Source organism: Lagenorhynchus albirostris, chromosome 6 (genome assembly GCF_949774975.1).
Source record: "Lagenorhynchus albirostris chromosome 6, mLagAlb1.1, whole genome shotgun sequence".
Lineage (NCBI taxonomy): Eukaryota > Metazoa > Chordata > Mammalia > Artiodactyla > Delphinidae > Lagenorhynchus > Lagenorhynchus albirostris.
The window spans coordinates 26,905,954-26,921,446 of NC_083100.1; the positions used below are offsets into that span (position 1 = coordinate 26,905,954).

Genomic DNA, 15,493 nt, shown 5'->3' on the forward strand with positions numbered 1-15,493 from the left:
TCATTTTATAAATTTATATTGTTATATCATATATGGAATACAACACTGTATTAGGCATTGGAAGACATATCACATATACTAAGAATATGGTAGAATACAATCGAATGCTTTGTTTATGGGTTAGATATTACAAGAAAAAATCAAAGTAGATTGAGAAATTAAGAGGGAGAGATTTCCTAATGTTGAATTGAGGAAGAGGAGGGAAGGCCACAGGGCTGGTTAGGCCAGAATTATGGAACATTTGGAAGGAATGCAGCTCTTATCTTTAAGCATGTACATTACATAAAAAGGGGTTACCCATAATTCATTTGAATTATTGTCTCTGCCTTTAGAATACCTATTTTAATAGAGAGATGAGGCTGATTTTCATTTCACATATTATATATATTATATATATATATATATATATATACATACTATATATATATATGTAAATAAAATCAGGTCAGAGCCAACATCCTAGAACTGGAAATAACACTCACCATGGTGAGTCCTTTGGATTCCTTGCACTTGGCAAAATGACAGGCAAGATTTCTCTTCCTGCTCTTTGTGTGACACAAGTTCTTATTGCTCCTTGAAATGAGTTTTCTTAAGTAGCTTAAATGTCTTTTCTGAAATTTTGTTTGCTGTTAATTTCTGTTACATGTGAGGATATTTCCTAAACAAGACTAAAACATCTTAGCCACTTCACAATTTCCAAATTAGGGGATTTCAAATTGATGAAGATTTACTATATTTTTCATAACCTCTGCTATGACAAGTTCCCTAAATTTAGTTTTTGAAAACATACTTGCCAGAACATTACAGGCTAATCTTAGCAAACATAACCTTTGTAGTCGCTCAATTTTATTTCCTTTGCCATACTTACTTATTACAAGGCATGGACTAAAAGGCTGCAGTTACCTTCTGAATGACTCAGGAGCATATGCCACCACAGTAACACAGAGCTTAATGGCTTCACTTATAGAGAAAGTCAGGTCTTCGTTTCCATAGCAGAAATCTGAAGGGACAGAAGGGCAAGGCACACAATCAGAGTGGATTCCACCAGGGATAAAGAAGAATTTATTACTCCTAACACTTTCTTTCCAGTTATATTTTGTAGGCATTTCCTTGTTAGACTTTATTCCTAAACTGTGAACACTTAATATCCTCATCTAAAGGGACTAAAAATTCTGTTCTATTTTTGAATAATCAGATGACAAATAAAAGTGCTTTATTTTGGTAGTTTAAAAAAACTCATCTAATAGAAGGATATTTGGATGCTGTAAGGTAAGACATGAGACTTCATCTTTGAATACCTCTAATTGTAGACATTCCATGATAATAAAAGCCTGTCTTAAAGGGTTATTCACTTAGAATTGCCCAGGAAAACCCAATTTTCTGAAAACTACAGTGGTCTATTGAGCCCCCCTTTTAATACAATTTTCATGGCAGAGAATCCTTTACATTTTAAGATTTACAAGAAATTTAAGAAAAACAGGAGACAGGAAAATGTACTCATTTAATTTATACCACCGTTCCACTTATTTTTGCTATTTTGATTTAGCTCAAAATATTCAGTATAAGGTCATTTAAAAAAAGAAAGATTACAAAAAGAAAAAGAATGCCAAGGCAAGTTTTGCTTTTACCTAATGACTTAAGAGGCTTCTCAGCTTTGACCAGCTCTAAGATGTCTAGGATGTCCGTGGTCTCCCCCTCCAGCGACTGCAGCAAGTCAAACAGGCACTGAGCTGACACGCCTTTGCTGGACCCAGTATTGGCAGCATCCTGTACAAAGAAAAGCCATTTTAGGCCATCATTAAAAAGTTTACAAATAACAAATTCCGGAGAGGGTGTGGAGAAAAGGGAACCCTCATACCCTGTTGGTGGGAATGTAAGTTGGTGCAGCCACTGTGAAAAACAGAATGGAGGTTCCTAAAAAAAACTAAAAATAGAGTTGCCATATGATACAGCAATCCCACTCGTGGGCATATACCCAGAGAAAACTCTAATTCAAAATGACACATGCACCCATATGTTCATAGCATCACTATTCACAGTAGCCAAAATAGGGAAACAACCTAAATGTCCATGGACAGATGAATGGATAAAGAAGATGTGGTACCTATATACAATGGAATCCTACTCAGCCATAAAAATAATGAAATAATGCCATTTGCAGCAACATGGATGGACCTAGAGATTATCATACTAATTGAAGTTAGAAAGAGAAAGACAAATACCATATGATATCACTTATATGTGGAATCTAAAATATGACACAAATGAACTTACCTATGAAATAGACTCACAGACACAGAACAGAATTGTGGTTGCCAAGGAGGGTGAAGGGGGATGGATTGGGAGTTTGGGATTAGCAGATGCAAACTATTATATATAGAATGGATAAACAACAAGGTCCTACTGTATAGCATAGGGAACTATATTCAATATCCTGTGATAAACCATAATGGAAAAGAATATAAAAAAGATGTGTATATATATATATATATGTATAACTGAATCATTTTGCTGTACAGCAGAAATTAACACAACATTGTAAATCAACTATACTTCAATTAAAAACAAAAAAGCCATTTTAGTTTATTAATTCCTACATCAGTACTAATATGGTTTGATCAGAAATACAAGTTTCATAAACACTGCCATTGATAACAATATCTAGGCACTATTCAGCTTACAGAATTCTGCATCCAACCATGCTATTGTATGGAGTGAACACCTGAGTTTTAAGGGATCTATTAAATGCTAATCTAGTACAAAAGAGATATTTGTGGAAACTCATAAAAATACAGCAACATGTGAACTGCCAGTAAAGTTCATGCCTATGTTTTCTCTGGTCTATGATAATGGGACTCAGCATTCCCCCTCAAATTTCCATAATGGATTGGTTGAATACATCAAATATGTTTGAGAAACAGATGAATTTTTTGACAACCCTGGGAATTTTACAGGTCTTAGTTGATAATCTATCTCCAGAATGGAGATACTTACCGTCTCAAATCTCTGTAAAATGACTTTGATTCATTCATTAAAACAACAAATCCTCCTGGGCATATATCCAGAGAAAACTCTAATTCAAAAAGATACATGCACCCCAATGTTCATTGCAGCACTATTTACAATAGCCAGGACATGGAAGCAACCTAAATGTCCATCGACAAAGGAATGAATAAAGAAGATGTGGTATATATATACAATGGAATATTACTCAGCCATAAAAAGAATGAAACAATGCCATTTGCAGCAACATGGATGGACCTAGAGATTATCATACTAAGTGAAGTAAGTCAGAAAGAGAAAAACAAATATCATATATTAATGCATATATGTGGAATCTAGAAAAACAGTATAGATGATTTTATTTGCAAAGCAGAAATAGAGACACAGACGTAGAGAACAAATGTATGGATACCAAGGGGGAAGGGGTGGTGGTGGGATGACTTGGGAGATTGGGATTGGCATATATACACTACTACGTATAAAATAGATAACTAATGAGAATCTACTATATAGCACAGGGAACTCTACTCAATGCTCTGTGGTGACCTAAATGGGAAGGAAATCCAAAAAAGAGGGGATATATGTATACATATAGCTGATTCACTTTGCTCTACAACAGAAACTAACATAACATTGTAAAGCAACTATACTCCAATAAAAATTAATTTAAAAAAAACCTCATTAAATTCCTACTATGTGCTAGGCACCATTTTGTGCACTGCAGTTACAGCAAAACAAAAACAAACAAAACAACAACTAAAAACAAGCAAAAGGCAAGCAAAAACCAGACAAATGTCTCGTTTTAACGGAGCTCAAATTCTACTGTGGGGTGTGGTAAAGATACATATTAGTGAAACAAATACATATATTACATGTGATATGATATAAATGCTCTGCAGAAAAATAAAAATAAAGCAGGGTAAGTGCTAGAGAGTGACAGAAAAAAATGAGAATCCGGAACTCTTCCTTTTATCATTTTCCATTTTCCATCCTTTCATTAACTGAGTATAAAAATCCAGAGAGTTGATCTATTTACATCCTAGGGGCCGAAATAAGGGTTGAAGAGAAACGTTGAAGAGAGAAGATTTTCTTGTTGAAAGAGAAATAATTTTTGGTATTTATATTCCATTGCTTGAATAAAGAGAGCTGAGAGACTGATTATACAAATGCACAATGACCAGGCCATACATAAATATAGAACTGATCTACAATCTGTAGTAACCAGCCCAGGAATCCCTTGCTGTAGTAAGCTCTGAATAAACAGCCTTTGCTTTCCTCGTTGGGTTGGTCTTTATTTCCACAGAGCTTACTCACAGGAAACTCCAGGAGAGGGGCCACACTTGCAAACAGCTGGAGCACAAAGGGCTTCCGGTGTAGAATGTAGAACTGATGGCAGGCGAATTCAATGGCTTGACGCAACTGGGGATTGCTTTCATAGTCAGAGTACACCTATGGAAAAATGTCACCATATTCAGAAAATTCCTTAACAGCCTACTAGAGTTGTGTTTGCTTTTAAAACTCATAGCCATGGGAAGCATGGACGGAAATGACTAACTTCATAAACTGATGGAGGGGAGTATAAAATGGTATATACCTTCTTGAGAGAGATCTGGCAATATACATAAAAATCCTAAAAATATAGATATGTTTTTTATATATATATATTTATATACTTATATATATATATTATATACTTATATATATATATGTATATTTATATTTAATCCTAAAAATATAAATATACATTTTTCTCGGGAAGTTTGTGACTAGTGATTTATCTTAAGAAAACAGACAAATGTACAAAGATATAATATATACAATAATGACTGCTGCAAGGTTGCTTAAAATAGTAGAAAATTTGAAACAAATTATTCATAAATAGGGGTTAAGTGTATTATGTATATGCATTCAACAGAATACTATCAGTTATATTTTAAAAGATGCTATATAGTGCTACAGGGAAAACTCCCACAATATTCTTAGTGTCACATTAAAAAAGGTAGGTAACAAACTTGAATATATGGTACGATTCAACTTCTGTTTTAGAAAAAGTAGGAGAGAGTACCAAGATTTTCAAGATGTGTAAACGATGGTTATCTAGGGGGAGGATTATGGGTGATCTTTTTTTTTTTTTAAATAATATTCTTTTTTCTTTAAACCCCACATTTGTTTATTTATTTATTTTTGGCTGTGTTAGGTCTTAGTTTCTGTGCGAGGGCTTTCTCTAGTTGTGGCAAGCGGGGGCCACTCTTCATCGCGGTGCGCGGGCCTCTCACTTTCGTGGCCTCTCTTGTTGCGGAGCACAGGCTCCAGACGTGCAGGCTCAGTAGTTGTGGCTCACGGGCCTAGTTGCTCTGCGGCATGTGGGATCTTCCCAGACCGGGGCTCGAACCCGTGTCCCCTGCATTAGCAGGCAGATTCTCAACCACTGCGCCACCAGGGAAGCCCCATGGGTGATCTTTATTTTCTTCTTTAAACTTTTCTTTATCTTTCGAATTTTATAATGAGCATTTATTGTTTTTGATAATTATTTAAAAAGTTATACAGGAAATTCCAACTATCTAAAAATAGGACAGAGTGCCCTGATGATATTAAAAATCAATTTCTTGGGCTTCCCTGGTGGCGCAGTGGTTGAGAGTCCGCCTGCCGATGCAGGGGACACGGGTTTGTACCCCGGTCCGGGAAGATCCCACATGTCGCGGAGCGGCTGGGCCCGTGAGCTGTGGCCGCTGAGCCTGCATGTCCGGAGCCTGTACTCCACAATGGGAGAGGCAACAACAGTGAGAGGCCCGCGTACTGCAAAAAAAAAAAAGAGAAAAAAAAGTCAATTTCTTGCCCCTGTAGTTGAGCAAATGCCACTTTACACAAACATGCATTACTTCCATAATTTTATTAAAATTTCCATAAAAATAAGAAGTAGGATGAGCCCTCAAGGCCCCTTCTGAACTTTATTCAGTACTCCTAACTGTAGCCATGTACACATTAGGCATGACTAAGTGAAAACTGTTCCTGCTACATTCACCTCCTCCAACCTTGTCATACCAAATTTAATGGCAATGAAAATCTCTATTCAGATAGAGGTTGGAGACTCTCTTGGGAGAAACATCAACTGAATGCTTGCCATACATTTGAATAATGGTTCTCAAGCTTCCTAGGGCATCAAAACCACCTGGAGGTCTTGTAAAAACACAGATTACTGGGCCCTGACTCCAGACTTTCTGATTAAGTAGCACTGGGATGGAACCCAAGAATGTGCATTTCTAACAAATCCCCAGGTGATGCTGCTGCTTCTGCTGCTGTTGCTCCAGAGATTGCACTTTGAGAACCACTGGTCCAGAAGAAATGGGAAAGCAGAGCCCAGGTCTGGGAGATCTCAGAATAGAATGGAATATTATGACCTTTTGGAAGTTTCTGGGGGGGGGGTTCATTTGGTGCCTTTTGAGGTCATAAAAGAAGAAAATTCCATCATTAAAAGTTTTGGTACAGATCTTGTTGACCTGTTCCATGGGCAGGAGAGGACAGCCTGTGCACCTGCAGCATGGTGGGCAGAATCCACTGGTAGCCGCTGAGGGAGAAGAGGTGATTGAAGTGCACAGCGCTGTTGATGACGGTGGCCGCGTACTGCCTGAGCAGGGCACTGTCTTCTGGGTGCAGGATCAGAGCCCCGTTAAAAACGTTGAGGAAAAGCATGATTTCATCTCCCCAGGGAAACTCGCTCGGCATGCCCAGGAACATCTCCTCCAGGAGCTGGATCCACAAGCTTTTCTGAAGAGTGTCGAGGCCAAACAGCTCCTTCCCAGCTGTGAAACATGAAACAGCAGAGACAGAATTAGCCCCACGCCAATCCTGTCAGTGTGGAGGGCGATCAAACCCCAGGGCGCTGCTGTTTCCAGCTCAGGGACATGAAGATCTACTGCTGATACGCTTCCCAGAGCAATATTGCAGCCATTGCTGTGACACCTCCTAGCCCTCCAAGTACTTTCTTCATCAACTCTTTGATTCAACTCTGTGGGCAAGACGGGGCAGGCAGGTGCAGTGTCTTGCTGCTGCATAAGCTGTGGCTTTGAGAAAAAATAAGCTATTAAGAAAATGGCAGGGCTGGGACTTGTTCTTGGTCTTTGAACTCATGGTCAGACTAGAGCTGTGTCTACTATTTCTCTGGAGCTTCTGGATGAAGATGTAGAGCATACGGATGCTGATTTAAGTAAACTGTCCCAAATTAATAACTGAGTAACAGAGCGTGGTTTCAAAATGGGTCTCTTCCAACTTCTCTGTCTCAGCCTCTCTCTCTCTCTCTCTCAATTTGAATAATGGTTCTCAAGCTTCCTAGGGCATCAAAACCACCTGGAGGTCTTATAAAAACACAGATTACTGGGCCCTGACTCCAGACTTTCTAATTAAGAAGGTATAATTTAGATAGAGTAAAAGGCACAGAACATAAATGTAGAATTCAATGAATTTTGACAAAAATACCCACTCAGGTAACGAACACGCCAATCAATGTATAGACCATTTTCATCACCTGAGAAAGTTCTCTCATACCCCTTTCTGGGACATCCATTTCCCCCAGTCCAGAGGTAACTACTGTTCTGATTTCTGTCACTGTAGATTCATTTTGCCTCCTCTTGAATTTCATATAAATATCTGTTCTTCACTTAGTCAAGTACTCTCCTAACAATACCACACTACTTCCTTCAATTGCTTACGATTAGCTTAGAGCAGTGGTCTCAGGATTTGGTCCTTGGCACAGAAGCACCAGCCTCACCTGGGAGCTTGTCAGAAATGCAAGTTCCCAAGCCCCATTCCAGAGCTACTGAATCAGAAACTCGGGGCTGGAGGGTGGGACCCAGCAATCTGTGTTTTATCAAGTTCTCCAGGTGATTCCTGTGCCCACTCCAGAGCTGAGAGCCACTAGCTTAGAGAACTGTCTGCCGATTAAGATAGAGACGTCCTCTAGCTGAGGACAAAAGAAGGGCAGGAGAAGAAGCCCAAGAGAGGAAATGCTTCTTTCTTGATACCTTGAGGATCACTGAAGAGTGAAAACTCCGCATCAATAGCACTTCGAGGGAATGAGGGCAGTCGGAGGAGGTCTTCCTGGAGCATGGAGACGTGGGACTGCTTGTGGGCTGTGGGGATCTTCTGGGTGAGGGAGATGAGAAACAAAACCCTCCCCACTTCCTCCAGCTTCCGAGTGAATACCTACCGGCAAAGGCAGGAGCAGATGAAAAGTAGAATTGGCAATTCTGAAATTACCAAGAGTGAAGAAACTGAAGTGAAAACCTTAATGGCAAACCGGGCTGATTAAAAATTGAAAGATGGGGGAAGTGAAATGGGAGAGAAATATTTTTTCTTTACCACACAGAAAGAGCAAACAATACTTAATTGACTCTCACTTCCTGCATCTGTCCTACAGAAGGAAGTGTTTCTTATGGAGTTTGCCAGCTAGAGGAGGAGAACAAGGCAAGCACTGTCAAGAACAGTTCAGTAGTAAATACAGCCCATTTGTTTGGATGTCATAATATAGAAGACCTTCTCCAACAGGAGCCAGTCAGTTCCAATTGCTTCTATCATTTCTACTGATGCCTTACGCTGTTTCTGGGTTTGCCTCTTAAAGACTGAAATGGGCTCCAGGAAAAACCTATCTTGGAACAAAAGCTAATAGGACCTAGATTGGTGGTCCTTTAGCCCTTAGTTTAGATGACGTGAACATGGGTCTTTTGGTCCTTCCCTTAGTGCCTTTTCTGTTGCTGATCAGTGGGCAGGGGGATGTGACTAGGAAGATGATAAGCAGTGAGCAGCTGTGGAGGAGACTTCAGAGCCAGAACCACAGGTCTGTCTATTATTATCTCCCTGAGGAAATTAGAAAGAAGTCTTAAGATCCCAGCTTGGAGTATAAATAGAGTAAGGGCCCCATTTTATGTTATTCTCTTAAAATGTGTTCTTAAACATGACTAAAAAAACACACTCGTGAAGTGCGGTTATCGATTATGGTTTTCATTATTTTGCTGCCAAAATCAGAGGCTGGGATAATTTGTGGGGAATTGTTTTAGGAATTATTTATATTTAAGGTCTTACAGTTTTGCCCAACACCTCACACTTTGTGATACATTCACTATCTTCTTTCTTCTAAATGCAATTTAGGTAGTTAATACTATGTTTTTAATTACTTAAGCGGTCGGATTCTATGCCATCCCCTGAAGATATTTTTGAATAGCATCCTTGCTACATGCGGAAAAATTGAAATAATAGTTTGTTTCAACATTTTATTAAAAATAAATGAATAGAACACAAAGACCACATTAAAAGTGTATCATTATTAGAATTGTGTACTACAGCTATATTTCGCTTGCAAAATAGTGGATTTCCTTAAGCTCAAAGTCTGATTTATGATGAGATGTGTAAACGCTATTCTGTTATTCAATCTTAAATCTAAGTACAGCTGCTTGATTCTGTTTCCTCCTATTTTAAGAGAAGTCAGTAACATGTCCAAGGTCAGATCACTGGTCAGTGGCAGAGATGGGACTGAGTCCAAACCTCTGGACCTTGGTGCAGGGCCTTTTGCAGGCACACTACATTGACCCCTTTTACTTTTTCCAGCTAGCATGAATTTCCGGGACAACCTTCCTATAGCTACACTATGTGTACTTCCAATCCCGCTTTACAAAAATGTGGAGTGAAAATCCAAACTTAGGAACTAGTAGGTAAATAAATTAGAAGATTTCTGTTATTTATACCCCAATGATTTCTCATAGCATTCTCCAAGTGAGCGTTTCTTAATACCTTTACATTATTCATCCAATGTATAAAAACTTGGTTAACACACTATTTTTGGGAACTATCTATTGGCCAAGGGCCCATCATTCTCTCTCTAGAAAGGATCATAACAGAATCTCAGGGCTGGCAACCGTTTACAGAGCATCTATCCCAATGACATGACAAAATAGAATAAAACTGTGGTGGTCACGCACCTGTTTCTGAATGAGCTCCTGTCCTTTCTCTGGATGCATATGTACAAGGTTCAGCTGTGGAGACACGGATCTCCTAAAAGGGTAAATATCCCGAACATAGGTCTGTGGTGGGATTACACAAAGACAAAAAAAGAGTTCCAATAATTAAACTCTGACTCTCATTTCCTCTTTCCCCAAAGGTCAGACAAACATGTTATGTATTTTCTGATGGTTTAGATTCTTACTACTTTACGCTCCCCAATTCTACAAAATCCTAGGGAAGATAAACACCCTCCTCGGGAAAGCTTCAATCTCCCCAGGCTGAGTATGCTTTCCAAAGTCCAGGATGCTCTGTCAGGAGCCAAGGAGCCAGAGGCCATTTACTAAAACCCATTCTGAAGAAGAAAAGAAAAGCCCTGTAAAGTGATGTCAGTGGTCTTCCTGAGGTTTCCTTTGTTCATTAGATCACGTTACCACAATCATGCTTAATGTAGTAGAAAGCGGCACGAGAACAACATTAACATTCCAAATAAACACGTGTACTTACAATACGGGCAACTTAAGTGTTCAGCTAGATGTAATAATGATGAGTGACGAAGTGCCTTACTTATCTCCTTTAATTATTACAACGACCCTAAAGTAGCTACTATCATCACCTTCCCTTTACAGACAAGGAAACTGAAGGGTACAAAAGTAAAGTGGCCAGTCCAAAGCTAATACATCAGCAGTGAGGTGGTGTGAACCAAGCGGCCATACGCCTCACCTATAAACAGCGACGCCCCCCTGAGTGAAGCTGCCCTCCAGAAAGGCATAATGGGCTTTTGACACAGCTCTCCATGAGCGTCATCACTGCAGTCTCACCTTATTGTAGTGGATAAGGTTCCATCGTTTATCCATGAGAAAGTAATGTGTAGACTGGGATTCTGGGATATTAAAAAACTCCAGACACTCCTAGAACGACAGCAATTTTTAATAAACATTTATTGAGATCATATTATGAGCCAAACAGTAAGCTGAAAGGTAAAAATGTCGTAAAACAAGGTAACTTCCTATAAGGAATATATATGTATTTATATCTTACACACATTTTATATATTATGTGTGCATATATATACATATATATATTATATACACACACATATATATGAACATTTACATGCACACAGCTATCCAAAAAAATGACAGCATAAAGACTGATTGTGTAAGGTAGTGCAAGATAGGGGTAGGGGATTAAGACGTGCAAACTACTATGCATAAAATAAATAAGCTACAAGGATATATTGTACAACACAGAATATAGCCAATATTTTAGAATAACTATAAATGGAATATGACCTTTAAAAATTGTGAATCACTATGCTCTATACCTGAAATGTATATAATATTATACATCAACTATATCTCAATTTAAAAAAAGCCTGATAGTGTAATACAAACTATCTGCTCTGTTCTCATAGAGCTAAAAGAGGTACAATTACAATGTAGACTTGAGTGATGAACTGTGAAGGCACAGTGGCATCTACTGGTCTCAATATCAGGAAGTAAGCATGTTTAGTAGCAACATTAAGAATAATATGAACCACAGTGATTAAGCACTTATTATCTACTATATTCTATGCTCAATGCTTTCAATGTAGAGAACTTGTATAACCTGCACTAATAATCGAGCACTGTTGAAAAAGAAACTGAGACTAGAGAGAGCTGTCGTTTGACTTATTTAGATAACACTGGTTGTGGTGGAGCCTGGGTTTGAACTCACTGTCTGCCTTCATGCTATCCTACCATCCAAAGTGAGTAGGAAAATGAAGTGGCTGTTAAAGTTTGCTTCACTGGGCCTGAGAGATGCTCTGGAGATGAAGGAGTGAGGCCTGGAGGAGGCTTAACGACACTTTCTACTGAAATAAAATACACAGGCTTGCAAAACTGAATTTCTCAGAGGTCTTTCCTGGGCCGAAAGTTTGGGCTCCAGATAAACAGGGAATCACTGCACTAGTGTACTTACTACTTTCCCTTAACAACCCTACAGGCATGCGTACCAATGGACTGCGTATCTCTTAAGGGGCGTAATTGTCATAACCATTAAAAATACTTTCTTGATTCACTTAGTTTATTCTAAGGTATATATTTTCTGCCTCTCCAATCATTTCTGTCAGTGGCAAGTCAAGACTATGGATTGTTCAACGCGATGCCACAAAAAGCGTCTCTGGCATGGACTGTCACCTGACCCCTAGAGTTTGTCCCAGCGCCCTTGGTGTGCAAACCCAGGGCATCTCCAGAACTGCCACAAGTGATGCCAGGATACTCCTAAGCAGGATTCACAGCATCTCAAGAGGAGTGTCTCGTGGCTGCTGTAACTGAGAGGGAGCCAGCATGATCTTGCCTACATCCATGTGGGGAAAATTATGCAAGGAAATAGAGGAAGTACACAAGAGTGGGGCAGATTCTAGAAGAGGTAAATGAATGCATATATTCATTTGAAGATAGAGAAAGGCAATTTAATTCAAAACTGGATGATCAGTGAAGTGGCCATAGCCATTGTACATTAAAAACAAATCACTTCTGTCAAAAGTCATCCCTACCTTTAACAGGGCTTCAAACTGAGTATCTTCATGGACTGGTAACTGGGTTGGGATATCACACTCATTCTGTCCATGAACTACCAAGGTCTTGGTACCTACAGAAGGTAAAAATCATAATAAACTGACTTCTACTATAAGAAAGTTTATAGATAAAGCACAAATTATTAAAATATTATCAATAAGCTGATGTTTTTATTATTATTATGATTACTACTAGTGAGGGTTTAATGCGACTTGTGCATTGTACTAACTGCACTCCTTTGTTTCTAGTTAAATATATATATATATTTTTTTTTTTTTTTTTGCGGTATGTGGGCCTCTTACTGTTGTGGCCTCTCCCGTTGTGGAGCACAGGCTCCAGACGCGCAGGCTCAGCAGCCATGGCTCACGGGCCCAGCCGCTCCGTGGCATGTGGGATCTTCCCTGACCGGGGCACGAACCCATGTCCCCTGCATCGGCGGGCGGACTCTCAATCACTGCGCCACCAGGGAAGCCCTAAATATATATTTTAAATATGTTTACTTATTATTTAAAAATCATAGCTACCGTTTATGGAGTTCCCCATACTTTTAAATGGTTTTATGTGCATAATCATATTTAAATCTCATAGCAACCCTATGATATGGGTATTATTATTTTCACACTACAAATGAAGAAACAGAGAGAACTTATTCTTATAAATAAGAACTTATAAGTAACTTAGTCAAAGACACATTTATTTAGTGGAAGAGTCAGAATTCAAACCTTAAGCATTCCAACAAATAATCAATTCCTTTATTTTAAATGAGATGATGAGGTAATAATGGTTGAGAAGATACAAAGAGAGCTATTAGCAAAAGCTAAATAAGTACCTGAAAGGTAGTTTAAATTTACATTTTCTGTATTCTGCTTGGCTGGTGAGACAGTGAACATTATGATATACCTTGATTTATAATGAGTTGTTTTTAAGTATATGCCTGACAATATGTTTCTTTGCTGTGATAAAAGCTGATCTCTTTGTTGAGTAACCTATAGACACATAAATATACCATCACCACTTACTGAATGCTTACCACGTGTCAGGTGTGGCAGCTAGTATTGTACAAACCTAAACTCATTTATTCCTCACGATTATGAAGTATGAATCATACTCCCATTGTACGTGTGAGTAAAGAAAGCTTTAAAAGTGATGTCCTTTTTCATAGCTAATCACAGATGATAAATGGCAGTGCTCTGATTTTAACATAGGCCTCTTTGCTGCCAGAACCTGTGTTCTTATTTATATATAATTTTGTCTTTTTATTTCAATACATGTATTATCTCACATTTTCTTAGACATTGCGCAAGGATAAAGGCTTGGCAAAATTTCATCTCCAAGAAAGGCAAGCTATCCAAAGTGAAAAGGAATTGTACCTAGAGTTTATATCACACTGCATGTTTTTTTGTAATTTTCCTTCCTGCTTTTCCCTTTTCCAATTTTTCATAAAGCCATCTCTCAGTGAGTTTACAAAAGCCTGGGGTCCCTGCCATGCAAACAATAGTATTCTCCTTGCAGTGCCAAAAATTCATTCAAAAAGGCTCTCAGTTCAGCTGGCCCTCTGCAACAGACTTAAATAAATCTTTAACCTTGGCAGTCCTTCAAGTACTGATTCACGTGGATCTCAGTTCTGATGTCTCCCTTTTCATCTGGCAATTGCTGACTTTTAAAGGGTCTATTGTACTTCTTCAGATTGTATCCAACAAAAATTCTTTGAAGCACTCAATCCCAGGGTCAGAAAATTTTCTCATGAATGAAAGAGACACTTGGTTTGTATATACTCCTAAAAAGGTTATGTCTTCCAAAAGCAGTACCTGGCATTGAAGCGGTCACCAGGAGCTTGACCTCACATTGCTCCTTCTTCATGGTCTGCTTCAGATCCTTGAAGAACAGGCCTTCTACGTAACCGACCACCTCCCACAGGAAAGTCAGAGTGGCTGAAATGGCATCCATCCCCCACTCGCAGGGGGTCCGCACAAAGTACATGATTAATCCTACCTATAAGTCAGAACAGGAAGTGGTCACAAAGTCACAGTAATTCTGAGCTTACATTCTCATTGCCTTGGCTTTTCATTTTCTTAATTAAATATTGTTTTTTTGACTTTGAATTCTCTGTTCAAATGCTTCTCTAACACTTTCAGTGGAAGTAAGCAGAAGAAGGGACAACGGGAAAACTGGCCTGAACAGGTTGCCATATATTTTTATGTCATCACTAAAATACTTACTGCTATTTTTTTTTTAACATCTTTACTGGAGTACAATTGCTTTACAATGTTGTGTTAGTTTCTGCTGTATAACAAAGTGAATCAGCTACATGTCTACGTATATCCCCATATCCCCTCCCTCTTGCGTCTCCCTCCCACCCTCCCTATCCCACCCCTCTAGGTGGTCACAAAGCACCAAGCTGATCTCCCTGTGTGATGCAGCTGCTTCCCACTAGCTATCTATTTTACATTTGGTAGTGTATATATGTCAATGCTACTCTCTCACTTCATCCCAGCTTACCCTTCTCCCTCCCCATGTCCTCAAGTCAATTCTCTACATCTGGGTTTTTATTCCTGTCGTGGCCCTAGGTTCATCAGAACCATATTTTTTTTTTTTAGATTCCATATATATGTGTTAGCATACCCTGAGAAAACCATAATTCAAAAAGAGTCATGTACCACAATGTTCATTGCAGCACATTTACAATAGCCAGGACATAGAAGCAACCTAAATGTCCATCGACAGATGAATGGATAAAGATGTGGCACATATATACAATGGAATATTACTCAGCCATAAAAAGAAACGAAATTGAGTTATTTGTAGTGAGCTGGATGGACCTAGAGACTGTCATACAGAGTGAAGTAAGTCAGAAAGAGAAAAACAAATACTGTATGCTAACACACATATGTGGGATGTAAAAAAAAAACCAAAATGGTTCTGATAAACCCAGGGTCAGGACA

At 38.8% G+C, this 15,493-nt stretch overlaps 1 protein-coding gene across 3 annotated transcripts in view; it reads right to left on the reverse strand.

Annotated features, from left to right (window-relative positions):
• The window catches only part of UNC80 (unc-80 homolog, NALCN channel complex subunit), a 238,509-nt gene that overhangs the window by 46,371 nt on the left and 176,645 nt on the right, over window positions 1–15,493 (reverse strand). For all 3 annotated transcript variants that reach the window (XM_060151311.1, XM_060151309.1, XM_060151310.1), the window contains 9 exons: window positions 14,360–14,543; window positions 12,530–12,624; window positions 10,812–10,901; window positions 9,972–10,073; window positions 8,022–8,202; window positions 6,535–6,803; window positions 4,318–4,452; window positions 1,629–1,767; window positions 904–1,000 (listed from right to left, as the gene is read on the reverse strand). In XM_060151311.1, the coding sequence (XP_060007294.1) occupies window positions 904–1,000; window positions 1,629–1,767; window positions 4,318–4,452; window positions 6,535–6,803; window positions 8,022–8,202; window positions 9,972–10,073; window positions 10,812–10,901; window positions 12,530–12,624; window positions 14,360–14,543 (1,292 nt within the window). The remainder of the gene's footprint in view (window positions 1–903; window positions 1,001–1,628; window positions 1,768–4,317; window positions 4,453–6,534; window positions 6,804–8,021; window positions 8,203–9,971; window positions 10,074–10,811; window positions 10,902–12,529; window positions 12,625–14,359; window positions 14,544–15,493) is intronic.